This window comes from Thamnophis sirtalis, unplaced genomic scaffold, assembly GCF_051295495.1.
Source record: "Thamnophis sirtalis isolate CommonGarterSnake01/CBP01778 unplaced genomic scaffold, rThaSir2_p1.2 scaffold_10, whole genome shotgun sequence".
In the NCBI taxonomy this organism is placed as follows: Eukaryota; Metazoa; Chordata; class Lepidosauria; order Squamata; family Natricidae; genus Thamnophis; species Thamnophis sirtalis.
Window position 1 is genome coordinate 64,308,366 of NW_028261390.1, and position 19,656 is coordinate 64,328,021.

Consider the following 19,656-nt stretch of genomic DNA (forward strand, 5'->3'; position numbering starts at 1 on the left):
GAGGAGTTAGGACTCAACCTCGAGGTGAGTGGATCTTTCCTTCCACTGATTAAAAAAATAAATATTTTTCCAACATTTTCTTTAGAAAACCGAAAGTCAGAACAAACATGTTGTTTCTGGAGGCAGAAGGAGTATACTCTAAGTATCTGTAAAATCCCCCCCCCTCCGAGTTCTCCTATAGCTTGTTCTGCAGAAGGTGGGTGTGTTAGATATCTCTTAATAACCAGACTGCAATTTGTAAGTTACATTTACAGATAAGGAGGGGATAGTTCATTTCCCATAGTTTATGGCAAAGGTGTTTAAAGATAAGTCAGCTAAATGTTGGAAGTGCCACCAGATACTTGGCTCTTATTACCACATGTGGTGGACATGTGTAGAAGCAAAAAAATATTGGACAAAAAGACATACATGGCTGGAAAAGATGATAAAACCACACATTGATTTAAAACAAGAAATATTCCTGTTGGGGATGTTACCTGAAACTTAAAGAGAACACATATTTAATTATTCACCTATTAACCGCAGCTGGAATTGTATTTGCACAACACTGGAAAAGGGAAGAGATCCCTACTGATCAGAAAGTGATTAGGAAAATATTAGAATGTGCAGAAACGAACAGATTAACATTGGCAATTAAGGAGAAAGGACAGACTGAATATTATATGACATGGGAATTATTTTTTCAATGGCTAGAGAATAAAAATGGATGCTGGAAATAAAAGGAGATTAAAGAAGAGTAGAAAATATGTTAAGATAGAGATGTAAACAATATGACAATTGTTGAGGATTATTATGCTTAATGTTACTATTACATTTTTATTAGAAGTTACCTTAAGAGGGAAAAGGGAACAGGTTTATTATGTTTAACTGTTTAATATGCTATAATTGTAAGATTGGAGAATTAATATCAATGTGAATGATGTTGTAAATTTCGATGCTTGTATCCAGATGACACACTGTTTAAGGAAACATGGTCCCTTCAGAGGGAGAGGTAGAAATGAATAAATTAATATTGGCAATTAAAGGCAAAGGAAGAATCAGAGTATTACAATACTTGGGGGAGTTTTTAATCACTGGATAGAAAATAAATCTAGACAAAAAGAGATACAAAACTAAATTGGGGAGGGAAGCAGATTTACAGGGGAGAAACTGAATTGAAATGTAAAGGTAAGCAGAGAGATAAAATTATATTAAAAATGACAGTAAATGTTAAATAGGATGACTCAGAACTGTACTCGGATGACACACTGCTTGATTAAAGATGTATGATTTGTTTAAATAATTTTTTTTTTGTACATATAAAAAAGGAAAGACGGAATGTTCAGTTAAAACTCAAACTCAGAAAAAAGGGATAGTTTCATTTTACTCTCAAGAACAACGAAGTATATTTAAGCTAAAGAGTAGAAGATTTAAGAAGTGACAGGCAAGATATATTGCTTCTGCCACAAAAAAACTAGACTCAGTGAGAACAGGCCACATATCAGCAAGAAGAAAAGAGCGGGGAGATCTGATGAATCAACAAAATGTCAGAATACATTTGTCTGGCTGTTATAGGATAGAGAGGGCTGGGCTAGCACTCTGTTAATTAAGCAAGGATCCTTTGATATTCTTAAACTATGTTGGAAGAAATGTCCTTCTGGGTTTGGCTCCAAGTGGGGGAAAAGACACTGGAGACATGGAGGCTGCTTGGAAAGATGGTTTTAATGGTGGACAGGACCACATGGCTTGAGTCCTGAACAGAAAAGGTGATCACATGCTTCAATGTTGGGTGGAGAGAAGAGTAGGGCCAAGGGAGGGGCTTGTTGGGCTTTTTATGATCTGTTCAGCCCCACCTCTCTGTTTCCTGTTCCTGTGTAAGAAATGTATTCTGATTGGTTGTCAGACTCCCGTGGGGCCATGCAAGGGGCAACTCTCCAGGCTGCGTTTTGAATCCAGGTTTGGTTGAGTTCTCAGATGCCATGTGATGAGTGGGTAAAGGCTAATCATGCCTTAATCCCGTCACCCTGGAGCTGAAGGGGAGAACTCTTTATTATGTAAAGGGACTGGTTTGGGCATCTTAACAGCCCATTGACAGCGGGGGGGGGGGCAGGAAGCTGCAGGGAGCTACTCTGTCTTTAAAACATGTTTCTCCCTTTTCACATCCAGGGAAATATAATATTCTGCCTTTTCAATATTTCCCAGGATACTTCATTTTTCTAGGAGAGGGATAGGTTTTAACTTCCTACAACTACAACATGGTTTTCTTTGACTTTTAACTAGGTTGCTGTGTGAAACTTGCAATCACGATTTCTAATCTATGATTGATTGTTTTGCATTATATAAGAAGCCAGCTATCACGGTCAATCAATTCTGGTTCAAAGTAGCTATGGTTTAGCAACATGTTGCATAGACTCAAGCCGAACACATTTTCGCATTCTGATCATTTTATTTTGGAACAAACTCAGGTTTCTGTTTCTCTAATGTTTAATGCATTGTTGGAAGAAATGTCCTTCTGGGTTCAGCTCCAAGTGGGGAAAAAGACACTGGAGACATGGAGGCTGCTTGGAAAGATGGTTTTAATGGTGGACAGGATCACATGGCTTGAGGTCCCGAACAGAAAAGGGAGGAGGTGCCCTGGTTTTATGCCCTCTGTTGGGCCCCACCCCAGAGCTTCCCGTTCCTGTGTAAGAAATGCATTCTGATTGGTTGTCAGACTCCCAGAGGGCGGGGGGTCTTAGCTAACTTTGCAGGCTGTCCTGAGACCCAAGCTTGTTTGCCTTACTGGCTGATGTAAACTTCCCAGGTGCCTTGTGGTGAATTTATCTTTGCTAGATGGGTCTGCCTGAAGGGGGTAGATCTTTGTTATGTAGAATAGACTGGCTAAGGCCTTAATGCTCCATTGACAAAGGTGGCGGAGGGAGCTGAGTTTCTGCACCCCTTTTAAAGGAAATATTCTGCCCTTTTAATATTTCCTAAAATATCTCATTTTCTAGTAGAGGGGATGGGTTTTAACTTCCTACACCGCAATGCAAGCTTCCAACAATACTGTATTGCAGAATTATTATTACTTCTCTGTATGACACGTTTGGTATAAATAATACTTTACAGCCATTTCCATGCTTTTGTATACGAGAATATGGAGGGTGAAGTGACGAAGACTTGTCTCTGTCACTCTAAGTCTGCAATCCAGACAGAGAACATAAAAAGCAGACAAGTGACAGTGAAAAGAATGATCTTATGTAGCCTCTTCAATGCCCTTTTCTCTAGCCCAAGCTGCTTTGATTTCTGCAGTCCTCTCCACCCCCGTCTTAAAAGCAGCATTGAAATGCTCCGATCTGGGGGGAAATAACCCAGCAGGTCAATACAGTCAGAGGTTCATTAATTAATTTTAATTTAGGAATCATGCGTTTGCTGACTCAGCAGGTAACCGAAGGACACCACTTCTGTGGCAGCAAGATACCATTCTTCTCGGACTCTTATTTTTTTCTCTTCTTGTTCTCTAACGCTGTTTTTTTGCAATTTTCTCTAAGGTAATTGACCACACTGGTTCATCTGGGGAGATTTAGGTACTGCAATGATGACGAACCTTTTAGACACCGAGTGCCCAAATTGTGGGCGCGTGCATGCGCAAACTAAAAGCTGTGCATGCGTGGATGCATGGACATGTGCAGACGTGTGCATGTGCGTAAGCATACATACCAGAGGTGGTGTTCAGCAGGTTCTGACCAGTTCTGGAGAACCGGTAGCGGAAATCTTGAGTAGCTCGGAGAACGGGTGAATACCACCTCTGGCTGGCCCCGCCCCCCATCTATTCTCTGACTCCTGAGTCCCAGCTGATCGGGAGGAAATGGGGATTTTGCAGTAAACTTCCCCTGCCACGCCCACCAAGCCACGTCCACAGAACCGGTAGTAAATTTTCTTGAATCCCACGACATGCACAGACATGTGCATTGACATGCACGTATGCGCACCAGAGATGCGAAGACCAGCTGGCCGGCAGGAGACGGGGCAGCCCAACACTGGTAGTACAGCAAGAGATAAGCTTCTGTTTTGTCATTTGCAGGGAAACAGAAGCTCACGAAAGAAACTCCACAGACATCTGACCTGGGGTAACGGCGCACAAGCCAGCAGAGAGGGCTCTGCTGGTCACCTTTGGCACGTATGTTATAGGTTCGCCAACAGAGAGATATTGTATAAATGTGGAAGAAGGTCAGTCTGCTTTCTTTCCCGCAAACATCAAGAGGAAACAATAATTGAGACAGACTTTTAAAAAATCTTTTCTAATATAAGAAACTGTTAAATGTTTCAACTATAGCAATAGCAATAGCAGTAGACTTATATACCGCTTCATAGGGCTTTCAGCCCTCTCTAAGCGGTTTACAGAGTCAGCATATCGCCCCCAACAATTTGGGTCCTCATTTTACCCACCTCGGAAGGATGGAAGGCTGAGTCAACCCTGAGCTGGTGAGATTTGAACCGCCGAACTGCAGCTAACAGTCAGCTGAAGTAGCCTGCAGTGCTGCACTCTAACCACTGCGCCACCTTGGCCCCTGGGAACACAGGTGCAGGCCATTGCATGCCAAAACAATTAGACTTTTCCCCCCCTGAACACCCAATTCCCACAGTGCTGCACCAGAGATAAATTCCCCGTTGCCTAATTGCCTTTGGCCAATAACGTATTCATATAACGGAGGCCTCGCTCCTTCAGGTTAGTCACTGAAATTGAATGAGTAAAGGTTCCTGAGCAATATTTATGGTGACGCTACATTTAAGAATTCCAATAAATCTCAATTCCATCAGCAACAGTACTAAACATTCCTGAATTTCACCCTCTTTAATAGGGCCGTTAATCAGCAAATGAGAACACAGTGTGAGCAACTGTATTGGGAGCTTCTGTGGAGGATGTTTCTCATATCCATTTATGTGACCTGGATCTGCCGTTCTAACCGTCATATATTTTAACTCAGGGATGGGTTCCTACTGGCATTGCTACCGGTTTGCTTCCCTCACGCACCAGTGCACAGTTCACTATAAATTGTTCTGCGCAGGCGTGAAGAACATGAAAAACTACTGAAAAACATGCCAGCAGCAGCAGCGGTGACCGGGGAACCGGTTCAGGGGCGTGGCCAGCCAGGGTTGCTACCAGTTCTGCGATCTAGGCCAAATTACCACTACTGGTTTGCCCGAGCCAGTGCAAACCGGTAGAAACTCTGTTTTAACTGTTGCAGTTGTGGGATACGGCTAGTACACCCCGCTACAGGCGTACCGGTGCCTGCTGGGAGCATCAGGTACCATTCTGGTATGGTGCTCTGGAGGGCCCACCTGCCTGCCTGTCCTCCTTACCGGTATTTGAGCCGATCAGGTTCCATGCATGTGCACGGAGTGTACAGGACCTGCGTGATGCTGCACCGAGCAGCTGGAGCGTTGTGGAGTGTCGCGGGTGGTAAGTATGCATGCGCGCACTGTGCACGTGCATGTGGTGGGCGCATGGCCTCGTTGCACCGTACCGGTTGCAACAGGATCTGGAACCCACCACTGGATGAGATGTGTACGTTGAGCAAACACTTCAGCATCCCCCCTTCGCTGGCCAGAATAATGCTCCAGATAAAACAGTTCTGTTGGAAGAAATATATCCATCTGCGTTCAGTTCCAAGTGGGGAGAAAGACACTGGAAACATGGAGGTGTTTGCTTGGAAAGATGGTTTAATGGTGAAGCAGAACCACCAAGGACGTGTGATTCTGGGTAGCCGACCACACGGTTTGATGAGCACACGGATTCTTATACAGTTCGTTCTACAGCATTTTGTAATTAAGAGGCTTGTTTTGTCTGTTTTGTTATATGTTTAATTAGTTTGTCTTGCGAAGGCCGGCAAGAAGTTAGGTCTTTTAATCGTGTTTAACGAATGTAATTAATCCTAGATGCTGGCTTCCTTGGGGTTTTAATTAATCCTGTCTTGAATGGAGTACCACATCTGCATTTCTAAAAGTTGGCCCCTTCGTTTCTACTTGGGGAAGAAAGCTGAGGCTCTGAGGCTTTAAAAACATGTTTCTCCTTTAGGGAAAATATAATATTCCACCTTTTTAATATTTCTTAGAATATTTCATTCTTCTAGGAGAGGGATGGGTGCTAACTTACTTCAGTTTGCATGCAAATTCAACACCTCTTTGTTCTGAGAATCATGACAAGCCCAGATAAGTATTTCTTTTATTATTTTATTCAATTTGTTGTTAGTTGTGAAGTGGTGTCCGACCCATCGTGATCCCATGGGCATCGTTCCTCCAGGCCTTCCTGTCCTCTACCATCCCCTGCAGTCCATTTAAGCTCACGCCTGCTGCTTTGGTGACTCCATCCAGCCACTTCATTCTCTGTCGTCCCCTTCTTCTTTTGCCCTCCACCGTTCCCAGCATGAGGCTCTTCTCCAGGGAGTCCTTCCTTCTCATTTGGTGGCTAAACCGCTAAAGTCTTTGAGTTTCCTCTTCAGGACCTGGCCTTCTAAAGAACATCCAGGGTTGATCTCCTCTAGGACTTTAGGAATAAAATAGGATTTTATTCAATACTAGGGGAAAGCATTGCACGGTCTTGTAAGGTTTTGCTCGCACTCCAGTGAAACGTTTGTTGAATTGACGGCCCTGATGACTCCTTTAGCTTGCTTTAGCTTCAGAGGAAGAAGGCCTTAGCAATGCCACCTGCACCACACTCCTTCCTTATTAATTTGCCCATTAAAATAATGCTTGCAGAACAGGGATCCAACACAGGTGCAACATTTACAACAATCACTTTATTTTGATAATTTAAAACACACACACACACACACAAACAGAGAGAGAGAGAGAGAGAGAGAGAGAGAGAGAGAGAGAGAGAGAGAGAGAGAGAGAGACAGACAGACAGACAGACAGACAGACAGATAGACAGACAGACAGAAACTCACACACCTGCAACTTAAAAGAAAATAAAGAAGCAGATTTAACAAAATCTTTCTCAGGGTAGACTGTTGCCAGAATCCTACTCTGGTTGAAAAGCAATGGCTCCCTCTGCTGTTGTCATTATGGATCTGCAGAGGAATAAATGTGGAAATTGGTAAATCAAAAAAACTAACAAAATATAGGGTTGGGATTTTTTTTAAAATCGATGGAAAATATGCTACGTTGACCTACTTACACTAAAAAAAAGTTAATGAAGTATTTAATATACTTAAAGAAACAACAAATATTTCATTTTATATATATTTTATTTCAAAAAGGAGTCAAAGAAATGTTTTAAGAATACCTATATTCTTCCTTTTTACACTTTTTATTATTAACATTTACAAAAAACATTCAAACACTGAGGAAAAATTAAATAATTTTAGAAGCTGAACTCCTTTGTTTTCTGCCTACATACATACAACAATTCTGAGCTGTTGACACAATCCCCCCCCCCATTCATAAAACCCTTAACAACTATTGTCAAACATAAATTAAGTAAATCATAGGCACTAGTTTATCATAGTCATGTTTCCACACTTCAATATACCCAAACCTCTAAAACACAGAAAGTCATAGGATGTCATGGCAATCAAATAAACTGACAATGTGAAAGTCTCTCTTCTAACTACACCTTTTTCAGGAATCTAAATTTGCTGGATGTTTATTGCAATGTGGCAGCAGGGATGGGGGTGGGTGATGACGCCCTTAAAACTTGGTGCATTATCGAAGTAATGCAAGGACGGGCGTCATAAAAACACACGTATAAATCAAGGTGATGCAGCTTGGTTAAAAAGGCAACATCTGGATGCTTGAAGAAAATATTCAGTTAAATATTTTTTTCCCCCCTAGTAAAAGTAGAAATGAGAAGGTTCCCACTTACAAAGACTGCAATATCCGCTTCGCTAGAGCCCCATTTTAAAAATTAGGCTAGGTAAAAGTTACCTAAAAAATATTTTAGATATCTTGTGTTTTCTGTTCGGCGCGTTAAATAGGCTGGGCTAACAGTGCAACTAACAGCTCTGTTAGCTTCTCTTCCTACAATTATTGGCTACCCTGATTTAAGACCACCACCCCAGTTTAATTCTTTTTGCCCTGACTTGACTGTAAATTAGGATGTGTTCATAGTAACATTCCCTAGTTAAAGGAAAATCACTTCCCACACTGTGCTTGTGACTCACAGAAGTGCAAGTAATCCCACTATGTAAAGCGGCATGAGAAGAGAATGGACTTTGCAATGTCTCCTCCAGGCCCATGTCTTGCTTGCAGATGACAATGTTATGTCTGAAAGGTCTATATCCGGGATGGCGAACCGATGGCACGCGAGTCACAGGGGGGCACGCGGAGCCATTTGTCAGGGCACGCGAGGCGCTGCCCTGTCAGTTCACCCTTTTTTAAAGCCATTTTTTTGCCCTCCCCAGGCTCCAGAGGCTTTATAGGAGCCTGGGGAGGGCGAAAACAGCCTCCCCCGCCCCTCCTGGAGGCTTCAGGAGCTTCCCTGAAGCCTCTGGAACGCAAAAAAACCCGCCCCTACGGGCAAACCGGAAGTTCAGGAATGGACTTCCTGTTTGCTCCAAGGGTTGTTTTGAGCGCTCCGAAGGCTTCAGGGAAGCCTCCTGAAGGTCCCTGAAGCCTCCGGGGGGGGGGGCAGGGGGGAGGCGGAGGGGGCTGTTTTCACCCTCCCAGGCTCCTATAACGCCTCTGGAGCCTGGAGAAGGTGAGAAAAAGCATGCAAAAATGGGGGGAGGTCATGTGCGGGCGTGCCGCACACGACCCCCCTGCACTCCCCCCACTTATGGCACGCGAGCCAAAAAAGGTTCGCCATCGTTGGTCTATATGGCGCCTTCAAACCCCAGCATCTAAAGATCCCAGACTCCCATCCTTTACCCAAGACCACAGAAGGGCCTTCCTTTAAATTTAAAAAAAAAAAAAAGGAAAATTGCCTGAGTGCTGGAACAGATGTCTACTCCTATCCTGCCTTGGTCACATTTCCAATTCAAGTAAAAATTGCATGGCTTTTAATCCACTTATCTAGGAAGGCTACCTAAGTAATCAAAGACTGGAATCTCTAATACTCTTTTTTTTTTGTAAAATTCAAAAGCACGCGTTTTAAGAGGCAGGCATGACACGAGGTTTTCAAGCTGCAAACAGGATGGGTTCGGATGAGGTTCAGTCCTTACCAAAATGGTTATCCTAGCTAAAACCTTCTTTCTTTTAAGCTCCGTATTTTAGACAGCAAAAGGAAATGTCATTCTGCTTTTCCTTTCCTTACAAAGAAAAACAATTCTTGCAACTGACTTACTCTGAATTTCTTCCTGGCAAAGTAGCTTCCCTTCCGTCTTCCACTCCCAACATAAAAAACAACTGAAAGGGGAAAAACTGCAAGAGATGGGGCTTTGGGTACTAATAGTTTTCTACCCTGACAACAAGGACTGGCAAAAGAGTGAAGAAGCCGACAACTGTTAAGAGGAACAAAACCACTTTGTAAACATACGTGGCAGAGTTTTTTCTTTTCTTTTCTCAAACTTGTTACCAACAATGCAAAATACAAATATAAGGCAAAAAATACATAGTTAAAATATTAATAGGGGCAATAACCTCAGTGGAAGTATTTACAATTAAACACACCTCTAGGAAGCTGATCGTTTAAAAAAAAGAAAGAAAGAAAGACTCCCTCATACCGTGAATGAATAAAGCATTTGGTATCAGCCGAACAACCAATTTCCTTAGGAACATCTGGGCAAGAGCTGCATAGTTGTTTTTCCCCTCCATGTTAACTACAGGCCTGTTCAGTTGCACTCCAGGTGTTAAGCACGTGGCAATAGTTCTCCATCCGTTCTCTTCCTTTCCCCTTTCCAGGAAGCTTGCTCTAAAAAAAGGACTCGTATGTTTGAAAAATATCACTGGGGGGTAGAAAAGAAAAGAAAAAAAAAAGGCTATTTTCCTGAGCCAGGAACAGCTAGTTACGGGATTGTACAACTGAAAACGAGCCCTTTTGGCAATCGTAGTATTATACAAAACCTGATATGACAAGTCAACATAAAAAAATAATAATGCAACCTATGCGTATCAAGGCTCAGAGGCCTAGGTTTGTTTAAAAAAAAAAAAAGACAAATGGTACGGACTCTCCTACCGCTCCCACAGCAAGACTCCAGAGACAAGGTTGTGTGTGCCGTGGCTCGGTTTCTCCACACATCTCTTCCACAATTGTCTAACACAATCTCACCTAAGCCCAGTAGCATTTTTACAATCCAATTTTTTTGCTTTGATCGACACATAATGTCTCTCTTCTACGTGTTAAAGAAAGCCTTGCTCTTTTAAAAATCAAGTAATGTTGTGATCTTTTCAAGGATTATTATTATTGGTTGTTTTTTTTTTGCTTAACATTTTTTTACGTGTTGCTTTTTCAAAAAAATGGATGTATCTTTGGCATATTAAGATATCTGCCCTGATTGTATCCGTGTGGGCTGTTTGTAGCCGTGTGAGAGCCTTGGTAACAATTTTAGGAAGCAGGGAAGCAGACCTTCCAGAAATGAGACGTGATTCACGTAAAAATGATTTGAGTGGATCACCAAGTATCTGATGTTAATGTCATTAAAGTGCTGTTTTATAATCTCTGCCAGCTTGTGCTAATTAAGGACAGAGAGATCTGGAGAGTTTCAATCCCTCCCTCCCAAAGTATTTTCCATCAGTCTGCATGTGGATCTGTGGCTTAGCCTGGTGAAGGCGGGCGCGCTGAGTTAAAAAAGCTCTGATGTTCAGTAACAGCCGTCCTTCCAGCTCTCGTCTTTTGCGCTGCTGTAGGATTTGGGAGCTGGCAAAGATCTGAAACAGAGAAAATGAGATTCATCAGGAAGTTTCTCCAGATATTCTGGTTCATTGTAGCCCATTTGCCTATTTTCTTTCTTTCTTTTGATGTAAAGAACGAAAATGGAAACCATCAAAGATTCTGTACTGTTTATCTCCTCATGCCAACAAAGTTTAATAATATTTCACAATGCCTTTTCTTATTCCTCCTTTCGATCCCCTCATTATTCCAGTAGTCTGGCACATGAAAATGTTTCCGTACATCTGCCTTATGCTCTTTATTGTATAATAATTTTTGTATTACTCTTTAAATTCAGCAGGTATTTAAATTTTGCCGTTTTGAGATGAGCTCTGTGCTTCATTTCAGGGTTGACTTTTGTGCACATCTGGAGCTCTCAAACGCACAGCTGCTTTGCCATACTATCCCCACAGTCTGCCCTTAAGGTGCAAGTTGTGCCATTCTTTGTAATTCCTCCAAGCAACACAATAAGGCCAGCAAATGGTGGGGTAAGCCGCTACCTATCACCATACAGAATGTGGCTGGACTTGTGCCTGTTAGGCTCAGGAATTCCATTCCACCCACTTCTTTTCCCTAAAGGAACCACTAGATGGCAGCAAAAGAGCAAAAGCTGTGCAGACCCAGTGCAGCTGCTCCCAAGTGCAAATTTTCTACAGAAGAGTTTTTAGATCAGGGTTGGGATTCAAAGATTTTAGCAACCCGTTCTCTGCACCATGGCAGGCGTGGAGCGTTTTCGCCCTCCCCAGGCTCTGGAGGTTTTCTTTGAGCCTCCGGGAGGGTGGAAACGGCCTCTCCCGGGCTCCAGAGGCTGGAAATGGGGCCGTTTCCGGATTTCTGGAAGGCCCGTTTTTCACCCTCCCAAGAGCCTCCGTGTAGGCCCTGCGCTTACCTGGCATCCAAAACGGGCCGCGTGGAGATTCCTGGGAGGGGCCAGCCAGTCCTTGCAACTACCGGTTCAGCGAACCAGATGTAAAATCAGCATCCGGTTCGCCCAAACTGGTCCAAACCGACTGAATCCCACCCCCGATTTAGATGTAAGTGAGAAGGGTTTGGTGGCGAGTGTGTCCACGTTTGTTTTCTTCTGAACAGACATTGATTGATTTATCTATTGAACACAGAGTGGCAGTAAAGAGGTAGAATTGTCACATCTCTTGGCTGACATCTAGTGGTTGTCCGGATTTAGCAATAGCAGTTAGACTTATATACCACTTCCGGTATAGTGTGTAGGGGGGGGATTGCAGTGTCTCTGCAACCGGTTGTAAGGCCAGACAACTGAGAGGGTGCTGAACTGGCTTTTGGGAGGTCCGCTGTAACTTTGAAAAGCCATTAAGGACTGGTCATTAAGCAAGGATTACTTGTAGTATGCAGTGTAAGATTGTCATGAGCCAGAAAATGTCTTTGCAGTCAAGAATCTATGTAGGAATTCCAGAAAGAACTTCAAAATTAGAAAGACAATGATACAATAGAGTAAGAAAGAAAAACTTCAAGTATAGATTTAAGTCAAAATGTGCACATGTAGATTTAAGTCCCCCCTCCCCCCCAGATGACATACAAAATAACATTCCTCTCTATTACCCATGTCACCTGACCGGAAGTGGATTCGGGTTAATGTCAGCATTCCAAAAATCATCCAACATTAAATCAGAGTCCAAGGCAAAACTTTCCTCAAACTTCCAATTTATTAAGAGAGACATGTTGGCACATCTGTGGTAAACCCGAATCTGAAAGCTTCCTGGGTTTTCCACCCAGTTGAATGTTCACAAACTTGCCCCACACCCACAAGTCCATCACATGGTCCAATCTTCCATTGCCACACTGGCATCTCCACCCACCCACTTCCGGTCAGGTGCAGAGGTGCAGAGACAAAGAATGACCTTGGGCTTCTAGAAAGGAATGTTTTATTTTGACAACAGCATTCTACTCCTTACTATTCTCCCTCCCAATTCCCCACTAATGAAACAGCATAGTATAAAATAAGTGTGTAGCAGGCCAATTATCCTAAAAGGAATATGACTGGAGGCCTGACAACCCGTTTCTTAGAAGTACCAGAAATACACCACTGAGAAGACATTATTTCTGATAAAAAGTGTCTCATTTTCAGAATAAACACATAAGAGACAAAGCATTCTGGCTGTGTAAAATAACGCTACCCAAGACACAAGTGTTTCTCCCGAATGATGGCTTTCGCCATGTAGGAAGTGAAAGCGGCGGACTCACCTGCGAACGGGCTGTGTGAGTTTGCTGCGAGGCACTGGGATGCCCCCGCTGGAGGGGGCACTAGGTCTTGGCAAGCCACTCCTTAACCCTGGGGTTCCTGCAGGTCTGGTAAGCGTAGCACTGTTGATGTTGCTGGCTGGACTTCCAGAGGCGGAACCGGGAGCCGCTAAAGGCAGCTGTGTGGCTTCGGGAACAGAAGTAGGTCCATGGGTATTAAATGCTTTTACGGGCTGTCTCAGAGCCAGAGGTGAGGGCGCTGCTGGAGACCGGAATTTACTGGGAGACGGAACTGGAATAGCACCAAAAGAAAAAAACAGTCACCTTCAGAGCAGTAAAATGGCCGCCGCTTACAACCAGGCCTAAGAGCCTCAGCGATGTAGTAGAACAGCAGCCAATACACGTATTATTTCACACTAGCCAATATTTCGGAATGTTTTTATTTATTTATTTATTTATTTGTCTTGTATGCCGCCCACTCCCGGAGGACTCCGGGCGGCTCACAAAAGACAAGGGAAAGGGGGAAAACGAGACAAAGACAACATATTAAAAACAAAACCAACATTCACAATTTCCGTGAAGGTAAATGCTTCTCAGCCCCCCACCCCACCCCCCAGCCTGCTGGAACAGCCAGGACTTGGTGGCTTTGCGGAAGGCCGGGAGGGTAGCAAGGGTCCGGATCTCAACAGGGAGCTCGTTCCAGAGGGCCGGAGCTGCAACAGAGAAGGCTCTCCCCCGGGGAGTCGCCAGCCGACATTGGCTGGCAGATGGAACCCGGAGGAGACCTAACCTGTGCGATCTAATTGGTCTGAGAGAGGTAATCGGCAGGAGGCGGTCTCTCAGGTACCCAGGTCCGATGCCATGTAGGGCTTTATAGGTAGCGACCAGCAGCTTGAAGCTGATTCGGAGACTAATAGGTAGCCAGTGCAGCTCGCGGAGGATAGGTGTAACGTGGGTGCACCTTGGTGCACCCACAATCCCTCGCGCGGCTGCATTCTGGACTAATTGGAGTCTTCGAACACTCTTCAAGGGCAGCCCCATGTAGAGCGCATTACAATAATCCAGTCTTGAGGTCACAAGGGCGTGAGTGACTGCCTGAAGGGCCTCACGATCCAGGTAGGGTCGCAATTGGTGCACCAGGCGGACCTGGGCAAAGGTCCCCCTGGTCACAGCCGACAGATGGTGTTCTAAAGTCAGCTGTGGGTCCAGGAGGACTCCCAAATTGCGAACCCTCTCTGAGGGGCGTATTTTGAGAGAAGCAAAGAGGTCAAGTTTAAACGACTTTCGATATTCTACCAGAAAAGGTGAGCGACTCAATGAGAAGCAGTTGAAATAAAAACAGCTGCAATGAGAAGTAACCGTGTAGCTAATTCATTCTAATTGTTTAGTTTTCATGGATGACGCGCATTAAGTATGTCTAAGTTTTGGTCATTCCTTACTGAAAAAGGAAGTTTAGGAGTCCTCAAATTTAAATTTATTTTAATTGCTATCTTTCCATGAGATCAGAAAATGAGGGTAATATATTCGGCAAACTAAGACCAGGTGTACAATATACAGCAAAAACAGCATTAATTATTATGTTACAATACTTTAAATTGTGTGTGCATGCACTGGATTGAAATTTATCAAGTATGGACTTCAATTAAACGAGGCTCGTATTCAAACTATGAATTTGCAAGGTAAAGTACATTGAAAGAGTGTGTAATGTGTACGTATGGGCCAAGGACCATATATACTATAGCTCAAAGGATGAACATAGGTGATGATAAAGTATCCCAATAGAAATGTTAAAGTCCGTAATCATACAAACAGTGAAGGCCACTTTACGTTTAAGAGATTCAGGAAGAATCACATTTCAAGAAAATGGCTAGATTTGATACTTAACAGTTGAGTGACATGTTACAGATTGTTATAATCTTTTTCTTCTGATCCTTCATGCATTTATGTGGTGCAATGATTCTATTCAAATACGAAAGGATTTTTCTGTCAAGAATATTTCTAGGGGAATTACCAAGGTGGCATTGTGAAGACATTTTGAGGAGCAGACAATGGGTTGCCGGGGGGGGGGGGGGGGGAGACTGGGACACACAAACTCAGTTTGAAAAGATCAACAACGAATTACAAAAACTGCTAAATAGCAATAGACTTATATACCGCTTCATAGGGCTTTCAGCCCTCTCTAAGCAGTTTACAGAGTCAGCATATTGCCCCCAACAACAATCCGGGTCCTCATTTTACCCACCTCGGAAGGATGGAAGGCTGAGTCAACCTTGAGCCTGGTGGGATTTGAACAGCTGAACTACTGAACTGCAGTCAGCTGAAGTAGCCTGCAGTGCTGCATTTAACCACTGCACCACCTCGGCTCAAATAACGATAGAGGGATATTTGAGAAGCATTAAATATAACTACAGATCCTGAAAGCTCATAAATAAATAAACGCAATTCCAGCATAGTGTAGGGAAATCTTTCTGAAAAACACAATAGTAAATTCAAGGATGAAAGCCCCTTTTTGTTTTAATATTCTAAGAGCCGTTAAGAAAACATATCACTTTCTCTTTAAATGCTCTAAAACAGGGGTATTAAACTCACGTCGATCACGGCGGCGTTATGTGGCGTATTTGGACTTCCACCCCCCCTTCGCTAAACCGGGTAGGGGTGTGGCCAGCGTGTGACGCATCCGGCCCGTGGGCCGGAAGTTTGAGAGCCCTGCTCTAAGATATCCTATGAACAAGGCATCCCAAGCTGACTTTACAAAAAATTTTCATTTGCAGGCAAAACACAACTGCCCACAGATGGTGATTTTGCAGTAACAAAAAAAAAGGCCTTCACGAGAGAAAGAGCATAACTCAGAAAAGGGTTTCTTTGTCTTAGGTCTAAATCATTTGCAGTCTGATGCAAGTATTAATGGACTGTCGGTCTTTGTTTCATTCTCAACTAAATCTTTAGTTCAGAGATGTTCATTTGTAACTGCACTGTCACACTACCCACTTTCAACACCAAAAGCAATAATTCAGCACACAAATTAGATGTTATCCCTTTAATGGTGTCACTCTAATTAGAATCCTCTCAAGGCAGACAGTGCCTCAAAAAATGAATCCCTCTAGTCAAGAAATAACCAACGTAGAAATCTTGAGCGACACCAACCCAATAGGCAAAAATGTTGTATATACATGTAAATATGGGCATGCAGAGAGGGACATGATGGCTCAGTGGCTAAGATGCTGAGCTTGTCAATCAGAAGGGTCGGCAGTTCGGCGGTTCGAATCCCTAGTGCTGTATAACAGAGTGAGCTCCCGTTACTTGTCCCAGCTTCTGCCAACTTAGCAGTTCGAAATCAAGTAAAAATGCAAGTAGAAAAATAGAAACCACTTTTGGTGGGAAGGTAACAGCGTTCCGTGCGCCTTTGGTATTTAGTCATGCTGGCACATGACCACAGAGATGTCTTCGGACAGCGCTGGCTCTTTGGCTTTGAAACAGAGATGAGCACCGCCCCCTAGAGTCGGGAGTGACTAGCACATATGTGCGAGGGGAACCTTTACCTTTACGGGCATGCAACACATATCCAGTTTTCAGCAGGCAATAGGCTAATTTTATGAGTGCCAAATTCTAACTTCTTGCATGAAAATACAGATGGAACTATACAGTATACTGAGGAAATGAAACTGATCTTCTACTATAGGGTGCAAAATCAAAGATATTAATTATGAACTACTGCAAATTCTTGATCTAATAGATTACTTAATGCATGTCTAGAAAAGTATAGATATGTAATTTACCTAGGAGTCTGTGGCAGAACCTTAAGCCAAAAGATTAAGGATGTTTATCTTTTTCCCCGAATCAAAACCCCAGATAACTGTTTACATTTTAAATTTGACGCCTGAAGTCATTTATAAACTAGAGAAAGGAACTGAATCTCAATCTAAGCAAAAGTTATTCTAAAATAACTACATTTAATGTGATATGGTTTTGAGGTTTTAGGTAGCTGGGATTGTTGCAATAATCATGCTATTGGTTTTATATGTGTGAAGCAGAACACTAAAGTTATCCAATATAGATGATTGTTATACTGCATGATTTCTGCTGCTCATCAAAAGCTACCTACCAGGTTTCTAAAGCTTTTAGTAAGGACGCAGTGGCTAAGATGCTGAGCATGTGAATCAGAAAGGTTGGCAGTTCGGTGGTTCGAATCCCTAGTGCCACGTAACGGAGTGAGCTCTGGTTACTTGTCCCAGCTTCTGCCAACCTAGCAGCTCAAAAACATGTAAAAATGTAAGTAGAAAAATAGGAACCACCTTTGGTGGGAAGGTAACAGTGTTCCGTGCGCCTGCAGTGTTTAGTCATGCCGGCCGCATGACCATAGAGACATCTTCGGACAGCGCTGGCTCTTCGGCTTTGAAACAGAGATGAGCACCACCCCCTAGAGTCAGGAATGACTAGCACATATGTACGAGGGGAATCTTTTACCTTTAAAGCTTTTAGTAAATATTATTTGGGTGTTTTTTGTATTGTGAGATCTGCATAAACCCTGGAACAATCGTCACTACTTAAAATTTCTGAAGTCAGTCAATGTTTGGTATCCTCAGCTTTCCAATAATGTGGATAAGCTTTTTTTTAAAAAAATGCCAAGGCTTTTTCTAAAATACTGTGATTAAGTTTAGCTTTCTTAAAGACTCCATATATTATCCTAATAATAATAAGTTCCATAGCTATTCTTTTGGTTTAGCAGAAAAATACAAAACTACTTTAAATAGCTGTCCCATGACTTCTTTAAAAGCACAGCGTAAGAAAACCAAAAGTAAATTAGTCTTGTTGAGAATAATGAGTTTTAAAAAGTATCTTTCCTTCACCCTACCATGAATTTCAGAGATATCAAACTTGAATAATATTAATTGGTACAGTGTTGCTTAAATACAACACAGTGAAGGTGTCTGAAGCTTGAACAAGACAAAACAAACACTCAAAAATAAAAAAGCTGTTGATTTCCGAGAAGATACCCAAGCGATAAGAATTTTTATCCCGCTGTCTTAAAGCAGCCTCCGAAGATGACTGAATGGCCCTAAGTGCCAAACATAGAAGCAATGATAGATTCTGTCTCGAAAGGATGACAATCAAACAGCCTCAGAACTCCACTCAAGGATGCGGAGTTGACTTAAGGCAAAGACAACCAAATTCAATTAGTATAACTAATGGGAGTTTCTTCTTAGTAAGCAAGAAGGAAGTTGATTTGTACAATCTCCTCAACAAGAGTTAATCCTTTTCTGACAGCTCTGGCTGGGCTGAATCTTGTACCAAGCTTCAAATATTCAGTATCTGCTAACAGCTTGTGTCCAAAATGTACAGTTCAAAATCCAGTGGGTTTCTTACAGAGGAGCAAGTGTGAGCACTGAAGATTAATATCTCCTGGTGAATAACATCAACTGCAAAGTTGAACACAAAAAGAAACATCTTTCTGACTTTAGCTGGAGTGCAGTTAAGCGCCTGTAAGCTAATTACCTCCTTTGGCAGCTGGAGTATGAAGTAGTTGTTTGGTTTTGAAGGCAACTCGGGGCAAATTTTTCTGCTTTTGCAGAGCTGTTGAAACAAAGACGTGTTATCTCTGTCTAAACAAAGGCGGCAAGAACTTTGAACTACATTCAAAAAGTTTCACTTAAGATTCTAAGACTGTAATTTTCACCTAATCAAAACGTTAGAAAACAAAGGAACCAAAAAAATAATAATGGCAAAATAGCTTTCCAAAGCTGTTATGGCTCCAGTGATAGTAGCAGCAGTAGCAGTGAAGTGTTTTATTTTAAAGAAGTGATGCTCACCGCAGTAAGAACTGTCAGAAAACGTGTAGAATAAAATGCATTATGTGTTTTAGCAGCCAAAGAATTTTTTGCAGGCCAAAATAATATTAATAATAAATACCTGCACACCTAGAAGTGAAAACAAACCACCAGCCAATCATGCAAAGCCATATCAGTGCAAGGTTAAATTTAAAGAAGGCAACTGTCTCATTTAACTCCCAAGGTTTATAAAGTTTCACATCAGACAGCTCTTCAGAGCAGTTATGGGGATGCTGACTTCATTTTCCAGCAGGACTTGGCACCTGCCCACCCTGCCAAAAGCACCAAAACCTGGTTCAATGACCATGGGATTACTGTGCTTGATTGGTCAGCAAACTCGCCTGACCTGAACCCCATAGAGAATCTATGGGGCATTGCCAAGAGAAAGATGAGAGACATGAGACCGAACAATGCAGAAGAGTTGAAGGGCGTTATTGAAGCATCCTGGTCTTCCATAACACCTCATTGCTGCAAAAGGGGCCCAAACCAAGTACTGAGCATGTTTATACTTATGCTTATACTTTTCAGAGGCCCGATATTGTTCTAAGTACAATCCTTGTTTTATTGATTGCATGTAATATTCTAATTTTCTGAGATTGTGGATTTGGGGTTTTCATGAGCTGTAAGCCATAATCATCACAATTATGACAAATCACTATTTTGCTTTGCATGTAATGAGTCTATCTCATATATTAGTTTCACCTTTTAAGTTGCATTACTGAAATAAATGAACTTTTGCACGATATTCTAATTTTTCGAGTTTCACCTGTATATCTTTAAAATTATTCACTGAAACAATGTTATGTCCTCTGCTCGCCCCTAAACAAGAGAGATTTTTTTCCCTTCTGG

The 19,656-nt window shown here is 42.5% G+C and overlaps 1 protein-coding gene across 3 annotated transcripts in view; it reads right to left on the reverse strand.

The window, feature by feature from the left end:
• Nucleotides 1-10,042: 10,042 nt before the first annotated feature.
• Nucleotides 10,043-19,656, reverse strand: part of SLAIN2 (SLAIN family member 2) — a 44,724-nt gene continuing 35,110 nt past the window's right edge. For 2 of the 3 annotated variants that reach the window (XM_087724775.1, XM_087724774.1), the window contains 2 exons: nt 12,986-13,274; nt 10,043-10,767 (listed from right to left, as the gene is read on the reverse strand). In XM_087724775.1, the coding sequence (XP_087580901.1) occupies nt 10,701-10,767; nt 12,986-13,274 (356 nt within the window). In that variant the 3' untranslated portion in view covers nt 10,043-10,700. Of the gene's footprint in view, nt 10,768-12,985; nt 13,275-18,475; nt 18,554-19,656 lie in introns of all 3 variants that reach the window. The other variant, XM_087724773.1, reaches the window with a different exon arrangement.